The following is an 11,356-nucleotide window of genomic DNA, read 5'->3' as shown; positions in this document are numbered from 1 at the left end:
CTTGAAGCTCTCATATATGGATTTGTTGAGTACATCTTTGAATTAAGACATATGCTTTCTTTCATCATTAGTTAGGGTTTTTCCTCTTTGCTCAATGCTTGCATTGTTTAACTCATTCTAATGCATGATTATTGGTTTTGTTGATACGGACACGTACGGGGAAATCTAGATCCGGGGAATTTCTCCCAATATTTTACTGACAACATTATATTGGTTGCCTTAAGCTCCTGCACTCATGAACTAATCATTAGGAATGCTAGGAATTGTATGAACTATTTGATTAGGGAGAAGCCATCTAGAATGGTACATTAGAGAGTGGCATTAACAATGATGATTTGAATGTTGAATTCCTAAAATATATGAGAGTGGATGAGATGAAATTGACCCCCAACAACATATTCATTCATATATTCCATTGAAAGTGTTTATCTTTTGTCTTTGCCATTGATCAAAATTCATGCATACATGTTTATTTTTTGTCTTGCATTTTAAACTCAAATATTTCGTTTGTAAGTCTTAGTTAATCAAGAAACCACATAACTAAACTAGGTCGTGAGTCCTTTGGGAAGAACGATACTTGGTCTTACCAAGTTTTATTACTTGAACGATTCGGTCATACTTGCCGATTGTGAAACAAGTTTGTGACATCATATTTTGGTGCTTACAAATTTGTCCATCATGCACGCAGAAGCACAAGTCCAGCAGCTTCCACATCCCACATTTGTCTAGCGTCCAGGAAGCACACTGCAGCCACATCCTTGAAGGAAGAAGCGTTCAGCACACCTGGCCCACACTTGGCAGCAAGCCCAGCACGAAGAGGCTTCACTGTCCAATCCAGCAGCAGCAGCCACGTAAGAGGGGGTGTGTCCAGCTGAAGCAAGGAAGCAGGCGGCCCACATCTTCATTTTTCCAGCACAATTCAAGCGTCCAAGAAGTGGCAAAAAGAAGTGGTCCAGCAGGAGCAGATGTCACGCGTCCCAGCACCAACACAGCATTTAAGCACACGCACACGCTGGCAGCAAAAAGGGAGGTGCTTGGAGAAGAATAGGGTGTCACGGGCTGGTCCAGAAGGCAGCAGTCCAGCACTTAAGCTCCAGAGAGTAGTGTAGGGAAAAAGGGGGAACGGAGGAATGAAGGGGCCGAAAACGGGAAATGGTGTTCAGCCGCCACCCTTTCTTTTCTGCTTTTCACCTTTGAACATTTGGGGGTGGTCCAGCTGCCAGGGAGGCTCTCATTTTCTTTCTCTTCCAGTAGCTCTTGGGTTTGAATTTTAATTTTGGAAAAAGGGAGAAGTGGGTGCACGGTGATGAAGGAAGGAAGAAAGTAGTGTGCATAGTTACGTTTTGAAGGAGAAAGCTCCAAAGAGTTTCATTTTACTAGCTTCAAGCCTGCACCTAACTCAATGGGATATTAATTATATTGGAGTACATTTCTGTTTTAGCCAAAACCGTATTTTCTTATTAATTTATTGCATTTAAAAATATGAAGAAAAACATGATTTCAAGCTAGTTTCTAAGTGTAAAGGTTGCTTTTAGTGTCAATTTTAATCATGAAAATAGCAGTTTTTCAACTGTTATCACAACCCCAAACTTAGAACTTTGCTTGTCCTCAAGCAAACAAGATGTAACTCAATCTCCAACCAATTCATATGATGGTTCACTCATTCCAAAAATCCTCTTTTCAAGATAAGTAAAAACATCAATCAAACTTATGATCAAAATTTCAATCAAGACGTGCACATGCTTTAGTGTTTCACAAAATCAGTTAATACCCAACAAATGCTCTTTTTCATGAATGACCAATCAATTAAGCATGGATGTTCATGTGCTAATGGAATATTTCCTCACTAGGTAAAGTATTTCACTCAACACACAACTGTATAAAAGGTAATCACTCATTCATTCTACTATCACAATGTCACATGAATCAATTTTGCCTTTCATTTTACCACAATCAAAAACATTCACAAGCATGCATCATCACAAGGACTTTTAAATGGCTTATAATGTGGCTGGGCTAACAAGAAAATTGGTTTTTCTGGATCACAAAATCCTTGAGTTAAGAGAATAACAACACAATCATCTTATTTATTCCCAACTTTCTTTTGCCTTTGCATTGAGCTTTGCTTCTTTTTCTTTTCTTTTCTTTTTCTTTGCATATTCTTACTTTTTAGCTCTCAGCTCAATGCTTTTCATGTTTTCCCAACAACCCCAAACTTGAACATTTAACACTACCACACAAGATCTTCTACTTAACTCAAGGTAAAGATTTTCAATCAAGGGTTTTCAGTGTATATTCAAGGCTAAGGGTTCAAAGGATAGAACACAAAGTGTTCTCTTTTAGTGGGCTAATTTTTCGAATTTGGCCAGTAAAAAGGTTTCAACAAACGGCCTTGATCATATGATGCAAAACAAGCAATTGATTCAATCATAGAAAACCTGGGCAAAATCATTCATACTTTCAAAGTAATAGCATTTAACAATAACAACTCTAGAGCTCATTCAATCTCTTTCCTGAAGAGGATGCCATTCCTACATTCAAACAAAAACACAAAACCACAGAACATGATGTTAATCATTAGTAAAACATAGAACACAACTCCTTTCGAAGCTAAACCACCGCTGAGGGCCAGAATTTCCCCTCAGCGCCACCAGTGCCACATTCCAACACGCAAAAATTCAGCAAAACCTAATCTGGCAGAGTGTCGCTCAGCGGTAAACTGCCGCTCAGCGGTAACTCTGCAGATTTTTGAAAAAATTGTTTAAAGCTGTCCTAACTCCACCCAAATGCAATTTTCAGTTTTCCAGTTCATAATCATGTAATTTAATCGGTCAAAACATCAAATATATCATCAAATCATACATAGAAATCAAAACCCCTAAATATTCATGCTTTGACAATCATATTCAAAATCAAAAACCCTAGAATGAACAAAATGCATTTTACTTACTTGGGTGGAGATACTAGATGCAATGAGAATGCTTCCAAGCTAGAATGTTCTATTCCAACCCCAAACTTTGATGGCATACTAGTGAAAAAGTGAGTAGAAGAGAAATTTTCTTAAGAGGGAAGAGTGAAAAGATGTGCAAAACCTTGGAGAAGGTATGTGGGAGTGTTTGTGCAGAGAAAAATCTGAAAATGTGAAAGAATGCGCAGCTTAGGGTTTAAAAATACCCTAATGGGCTCGGGTCCCGCTAAGGGGAACTAAAACCCTATTCTGCGAGAGTACCGCTCAGCGGCACTTTCGTGAAGTGCTCTTCTCCTTCTTTTCTTAACCTACGTGCCTCCCATATGTGCCCCTCACTGGTTCCCTGCAATTCAATGTTCAAAATGCTTATGCAAACCCTAACTAAAATAAACAAACAGAAATATTCAATCAACTGGGTTGCCTCCCAGGTAGCGCTTGTTTAACGTCACGAGCCTGACCCAAAATCCACCAACACCCTTCAGTAGGTGTTAAATTTTCTTACCAACACCCATCAGTAGGTGTTACATCCATAGTATCCTTCAGTAGATACTTAACCACCTAGCATCCTTCAGTAGATGCTATCTCCAACAAAATAATTACAAAAATAATGTTCACAAATTTAAAAATTACAAAACCAAATCAAAAGTTTTTAAATTCACTGGGTTGCCTCCCAGCAAGCGCTCTTTTAACGTCATTAGCTTGACCCAGTAAAGTTCAAGTTCCATCTTCTTTTTCTTCTTCTTTCTACTGAACTTCTTTAGAAATTTAATCAAACCAGGAACCTGTTGCAGTGTCTCAATCATAGGAACTTTAATCTCCAATTTCTTGAAGATTTCCATAAAGCACTTAAATTTCTTTTCTTTCCTATGATTCTTCTTTAGATGAGGATGGGATTTTTCATATGATTCCTTCTTCTTTCCTCTCAACTTTTTTTTCTTACGCTTTCTCTCCCCAAATTTTCTCTTTTTCTTTTCTTTTATTTTTTTCTTCCCTTCTCTTTTTCTCCTCAATTTCTTTATTTTCACACAAATTTTCTTTCTCTCTTCTCTCTCAACTACTTCTTTTTCTTTTTCTTCATCTTTATCTTTCTCACTCAACTCTTCTTTCTCTTTTCTCTCTACCCTTTCCTCATCTCCCTTTAATTTTTCCTCATCAAGAATCTTGTCACTTTCAGTGATAATGACTTGCCCTTCCTCCTTAAGATTAACTTCATTATTAACATCATCATTCAATCTCTGATTGATGTAACGAAGTTGCATCTCCATTCTTTTACATGATTCTTCAATGCTTTTCTGGGTAGAGTCGGAATTTTTCAAAAATCGTTGAAGGGTGTCCTCCAACCTATCCAAACTTCCTGATAGAAAGGTTGTTGCTGCCATTGTTGTTGTGGTTGGTTCTCAAATTGTCCAGCAGCTTGCCAAAATTGGCTTTGATCCATGCTTGAGTGAGGTTCCCACCAGTGGTTGAGATTACTTTGGTAGAATTGAGTGCCCATATAGTTAAATTCTTGACCAAATTGCATTCTACAGACATTAGGCACAAAACCCTAAAAACAATTGTTAGCACAAAAAGATATAAAAGAAGATATAAGATCAAAGATAAGAAGATGAAATAAAAACATAAAACAGAAAAACAGAAAACAGAAAAATAAAATAAAATCAAATCAAATAAAATACAAACTGAAAAATATAAACAAAAAATAAAGAAAAATTCGAAATTTAAATTAAAAATAAAAAAAATAAGTCAAAGATAATCAATAATCACACAAATTAACGAGTTAAACCACGAGTCCCCGGCAACGGCGCCAAAAACTTGATGGACAAATTTATGAACACCAAATTATGATGTCACAAACTTGTTTTTCAATCGGCAAGTATGACCGAATCGTTCAAGTAATAAACTTGGTAAGACCAAGTATCGTTCTTCCCAAAGGACAAACGACCTAGTTTAGTTGTGTGGTTTAGTGATTAGCTAAGACTTAAAGACAAAATATTTGGATTTTTATATATGCAAAAGACGAAAATTAAATATGTATGCATGAAGTTTTTGATCAATGGCAAAAAACAACAGATAAACACTTTCAATGAAATATATGTATGAATATGTTGTTGGGGGTCAATTTCATCTTATCCACTCTCATATACTTTAGGAATTCAACATTCAAATCATCATTGTTAATGCCACTCTCGAATGTACCTTTCAAGAAGGCTTCTCCCTAATCACGAGTTCATACAATTCCTAGCATTCCTAATGATCAGTTCATAAGTGCAGGAGCTTAACGACAACCAATATAAAATTGGGAGAAATTCCCCGGATCTAGACTTCCCCGTACGCGCCCGTATTGACAAAACCAATAATCATGCATCGAATGAGTTAAACAATGCAAGCATTAAGCAAAGAGGAAAAACCCTAACTAATGATGAAAGAAAGCATAAGTCTTAATTAAAAGATGTAAAAACAGATTCCATATATGAGAGCTTCAAAAGATTACATTGATTCCCCAACAAACATACAGAGTTTAGTTCACCATATTCATGGTGAACCTAGATGAATTACAATGAAAGAATGAAAGATAAAACCCTAGAAAGGTGAAGAGGAAGCCTGAGCATCCAAGATCCTCCTTCAAAGGGGTGGAAGAGAGAGTGTTTGCCTCGTTTCTGCCAAAGATACCTAACCCTAGGAAACCCTAAAGCTTAAATACCATTCGTAAATTACAAAAAAATAGGTCCAAGCCCATTAAAGTGCCGCTCAGCGGTAAAATACCGCTAAGCGGTAAGTGCGTGTCTTGTTTTCTCCCCTCAGCGGCCATTTTGCCCCTCAGCGGATCTCCCGTAAGCTCCTGAGTGCCGCTCAGCGGTAAACTGCCGCTGAGCGGTGACTTCGGCTTCTCTTTTTGCACTTTTTATTGTCTTTTCTGATTTCATCTCTCTCCTTCTTCACTTCTTTCACTAAATTCACCTTAAAACCTGCACAGAAACACTGAAATCAAGCATAAACCTGTCCAGCTCTCTTATTTCTAAAAATATGAAGAAAAACATGATTTCAAGCTAGTTTCTAAGTGTAAAGGTTGCTTTTAGTGTCAATTTTAATCATGAAAATAACAGTTTTTCAACTGTTATCAGAGGCCAAGAAAAGCTATTGACGAGGCTTATTACAGACAGTATTGTGGAGGTGAGGAAGCAGCTCAGCCAGTTCCACCACGCCGTGCTCGTAGAGAGAGGGCGAACACAGAGCCAGACATCTGCTGAGACACATGAAGCAGAACCATTCCAGATGAGGGACATGTATATGTCTCTTATAGGTGCTCAGTTGCAGTCCATTCACAGAGGGCAGGTGGCCACTGCTGAGATGATTGTGGGGATGTATGATACATCTCCAGCCCACAGGTGGACTATGGATGAATTCCATAATGTGGTAGCTTGGCCAGAGGAACCAGTACATGGAGGAGGAGCTGCAGCAGCTGAAGCTTCAGTTAGAGAGATGGAAGAAGATGAAGCTGATGATGATGATACATTTGAAGATGATGAAAATGAGGAGGAAGAGGAAGATACAGAGGACAGCTTAGACTGATGAGGAGCTGAGATAGCATTTACTGATGAATGCTATCATATGCTTATGCTTTTGTTGGTTTAAGTTTTCTGAACTTATTTGTTTTTTGTTTTTAGATAAGGGTTTGATGTACTCTATTGAACACCTGGTTTGTTATGATGGTTTGCTATTAACTATGATTGTGTGATAAGTAATGCTGAATGATGCTTATTGATTGATTGATGTTGAGATGATGTGCACATTAAAATGCTTATACAGGTGATTCACAAGCTTTGTGAACAAATGCAGGATATCATGATTGTGGTTGTGAGATTAAGCAGGATGTGTATGTCAAATGTGAATGAGTTTATATGTGAGGTTTTGAGCTCCAGAGTTGTTATTGATTGAATGCTATTACTTTGGAAACATGAATGATTTTGCCCAGGTTTTCTATGATTGAATCAATTGCTTGTTTTGCATTATATGATCAAGGTCGTTTGTTGGAACCCTTTTTATTGGCCAAATTCATAAAGTTAGCCCACTAAAAGAAAACACTTTGTGTTCTATCCTTTGAACCCTTAGCCTTGAACATACACTGAAAACCCTTGATTGAAAATCTTTACCTTGAGTTAAGTAGAAGATATTGTGTGGTATTGTTAAATGTTCAAGTTTGGGGTTGTTGGGAAAACATGAAAAAGGAAAAGCATTGAGTTAAGAGCTAAAAAGTAAGAATATGCAAAGAAAAAGAAAAGAAAAGAAAAAGAAGCAAAGGTCAATGCGAATGCAAAGGCAAGTTGGGAAGAATAAGAAAAATTGTGTTGTTATGATTCTCTTAACTCAAGGATTTTGTGATCCAGAAAAACCAATTTTCTTGTTAGCCCAGCCACATTATAAGCCATTGAAAAGTCCTTGTGATGATGCATGCTTGTGAATGTTTTTGATTATGGTAAAATGAAAGGAAAAGTTGATTCGTGTGACATTGTAATAGTAGAGTGAATGAGTGATTACCTCTTATACACTTGTGTGTGAGTGAAACACTTTACCTAGTGAGGAAATATTCCATGAACACATGAACATCCATGCTTAATTGATTGATCATTCATGAAAAATAGCATTTGATGGAATTTAAATGACTTTGTGAACACTAAAGCATGTGCACATCTTGATTGAAATCTTGGTCATAAGTTTGATTGAAGTTTTACTTATCTTGAAAAGAATATTTTTGAATGAGTGAACCATCATATGAATTGGTTGAAGATGGAGTTACATCTTGTTTGCTTGAGGACAAGCAAAGTTCTAAGTTTGGGGTTGTGATAACAGTTGAAAAACTATTATTTTCATGCTTAAAATTGATACTAAAAGCAACCTTTATACTTAGAAACTAGCTTGAAATCATGCTTTTCTTCATATTTTCATAAATAAGAGAGCTGGACAGGTTTATGCTTGATTTCAATGTTTTTGTGCAGGTTTTAAGGTGAATTTGGTGAAAGAAGTGAAGAAAGAGAGAGATGAAATCAGAAAAGACATCAAAAAGTGCAAAAGGAGAAGTCGCAACTGCCGCTCAGCGGCACTCAGGAGCTCACGGGAAGACCGCTGAGGGGCAAAATGGCCGCTGAGGGGAGAAAACGACTCACGCACTTACCGCTGAGCGGTAGTTTATCGCTGAGCGGCACTATTTTGGGCTTGGACCTAATTTTCTGTAATTTACGAATAGTATATAAGCTTTAGGGTTTCCTAGGGTTAGGTATCCTTTGCAGAAACGAGGCAAACACTATCTCTTCCACCCCTTTGAAGGAGGATCTTGGATGCTCAGGCTACCTCTTCACCTTTTTAGGGTTTTATCTTTCATTCTTTCATTATTGTTCATCTAATGGTGAACTAAACCTTGTATGTTTGTTGGGGAATCAATGTAATCTTTTGAAGCTCTCATATATGGAATTTGTTTTTACATCTTATATTTAAGACCTATGCTTTCTTTCATCATTAGTTAGGGTTTTTCCTCTTTGCTTAATGCTTGCTTTGTTTAACTCATTCAATGCATGATTATTGATTTTGTCGATACGGGAACGTACGGGGAAGTCTAGATCCGGGGAATCTCTCCCAATATTATATTGGTTGTCGAAAAGCTCCTACACTTGATGAACTAATTATTAGGAATGCTAGGAATTGTATGAACTCGTAATTAGGGAGAAGCCTTCTTGAAAGGTACTTTAGAGAGTGGCATTAACAATGATGATTTGAATGTTGAATTCCTAAAATATATGAGAGTGGATAAGATGAAATTGAACCCCAACAACATATTCATATATATATTTCGTTGAAAGTGTTTGTCTTTTGCTTTTGCCATTGATCAAAACCTCATGCATACATGTTTATTTTCGTCTTTTGCATAGTATAATCCAAATATTTCGTCCTTAAGTCTTAGCTAATCAACAAACCACACAACTAAACTAGGCCGTGAGTCCTTTGGGAGAACGATACTTGGTCTTACCAAGTTTATTACTTAAACGATTCGATCATACTTGCCGATTGTAAAACAAGTTTGTGACATCATATTTTGGTGTTCATAAATTTGTCCATCACTCCGTCCACTTCCTCCACTTCCTCCACTTCTTCCAGTTCCTCCACCTCCTCACCTTCCTCACCTTCCTCCACTTCCTCCACTTCCTGAACTTTGTCCACTTCCTCCACTTCCTGATCTTCCTCAACTTCGTCAACTTCGTCCACTTTCTCCACTTCCTTCACTCCTTCAACTTGTAGGCTTTCTCCACTTCGTCACCCTCGTCCACTTCGTCAACTTCCTCCACTTCCTCCACTTGCTCAACTTTGTCAATTTCGTCCACCTTGTCCACTTCGTCCACTTCGTTCGCAACTTCATCCACATCCTCAACTTCGTCTAATTCCTACACTTCGTCCACTTCCTTAACTCCGTCCACTTCCTCCACTTCTTCCAGTTCCTCCACCTCCTCACCTTCCTCCACTTCCTCCACTTCCTCCACTTCCTGAACTTCGTCCACTTCATCAACTTCGTCCACTTCCTGAACTTCGTCAACTTCGTCCACTTCCTCCACTTCCTTCACTCCTTCAACTTGTAGGCTTTCTCCACTTCGTCACCCTCATCCACTTCGTCAACTTCTTGCACTCCCTCCACTTCCTCCACTCCCTCCACTTTCACTACTCCCTCCACTTCCTCCACTCCCTCCACTTCCTTAACTTCGTCCATTTCGTCTGTTTTGCCGACTTCCTCCACTTCCTCCACTTCCTCCACTTCCTCAACTTCCTCCACCTCGTGGACTTCATCCACTTCCTCCACTACCTCCACTTCCTCCACTTCCTCAACTTCGTCAACTTCGTCACCTTCGTCCACTTCGTCCCTTCCTCCATTTCGTCCCCTTTCGCCACTTCTTCCACTTCGTCCACTTCATTCACTTCGTCCACTTCCTCATATTCCTCAACTTCGTCAACTTCGTCCACTTCTTCCACTTCCTTCACTTCCACCACTTCCTCCACTTCCTCCATTTCCTCTACTTCCTACACTTCCTCCACTTCGTCCACTTCCTCAACTTCGTCCACTTCGTTCACTTCCTCAACTTCGTCCACTTCCTCAATTTCCTGAATTTCGTCCACTTCGTCCACTTCCTCCACTTCCTCAACTTCGTCCACTTCCTCAATTTCATCAATTTTGTCCACTTCCTCCACTTCGTCCTCTTTGTCCACTTCCTCCACCTCGTAGACTTCGTTAACTTCATCCACTTCCTCCACTTCCTCAATTTCGTCCACTTCCTCCACCTCCTCAACTTCCACCCCTTCCGCCACTTCGTCCACTTCGTTCACTTCCTCGACTTCGTCAACTTCGTCCACTTCGTGCATGATGAAATTTGTAAGCACCAAAATATGATGTCACAAACTTGTTTCACAATCGGCAAGTATGACCGAATCGTTCAAGTAATAAAACTTGGTAAGACCAAGTATCGTTCTTCCCAAAGGACTCACGGCCTAGTTTAGTTATGTGATTTCTTGATTAGCTAAGACTTAAGAAAACAATAATTGAAATTTTAATATGCAAGACGAAAATAAACATGTATGCATGAATTGATCAATGGCAAAGACATAAGATAAACACTTTCAATGGATTAAATGAATGAATATGTTGTTGGGGGTCAATTTCATCTCATCCACTCTCATATATTTTAGGAATTCCTCTTTCAAATCATCATTGTTAATGCCACTCTCTAATGTACCATTCTAGATGGCTTCTCCCTAATCAAATAGTTCATACAATTCCTAGCATTCCTAATGATTAGTTCATGAGTGCAGGAGCTTAAGGCAACCAATATAATGTTGTCAGTAAAATATTGGGAGAAATTCCCCGGATCTAGATTTCCCCGTACGTGTCCGTATCAACAAAACCAATAATCATGCATTAGAATGAGTTAAACAATGCAAGCATTGAGCAAAGAGGAAAAACCCTAACTAATGATGAAAAGAAAGCATATGTCTTAATTCAAAGATGTATTCAACAAATCCATATATGAGAGCTTCAAGAGATTACATTGATTCCCCAACAAACATACAAGGTTTAGTTCACCATATTCATGGTGAACCTAGATGAATAACAATGAAAGTATGAAAGAATAAACCCAATAAAGTGGAAGAGGTAGCCTGAGCATCCAAGATCCTCCTTCAAAGGGGTGAAAGAGAGAGTGTTTGCCTCGTTTCTGCCAAAGATACCTAACTAAAGGACGTGCAAGCCCTTATATACTAATCTAGAGTTACAAAAGATTACAAAAGTCCAAGCCCAAAAAGTGCCGCTCAGCGCCATTTACCGCTCAGCGGTGGTTACGCGTCTTCTTTCTTCCC

At 38.5% G+C, this 11,356-nt stretch overlaps 1 protein-coding gene across 1 annotated transcript in view; it reads right to left on the bottom strand.

Moving 5' to 3' along the window:
* Positions 1–676: 676 nt before the first annotated feature.
* LOC148195525 (uncharacterized) overlaps positions 677–11,356 on the bottom strand; it is a 63,445-nt gene continuing 52,765 nt past the window's right edge. Inside the window, exon 6 of the mRNA XM_088095230.1 lies at positions 677–871. Within this exon, the coding sequence (XP_087951356.1) occupies positions 677–871 (195 nt within the window). The remainder of the gene's footprint in view (positions 872–11,356) is intronic.

This window comes from Vigna umbellata, chromosome 7 (assembly GCF_029865625.1).
Source record: "Vigna umbellata cultivar VRB3 chromosome 7, Vumbellata_1.0, whole genome shotgun sequence".
Taxonomy (NCBI): domain Eukaryota; kingdom Viridiplantae; phylum Streptophyta; class Magnoliopsida; order Fabales; family Fabaceae; genus Vigna; species Vigna umbellata.
This window is presented reverse-complemented; position numbering and strand designations above follow the sequence as displayed.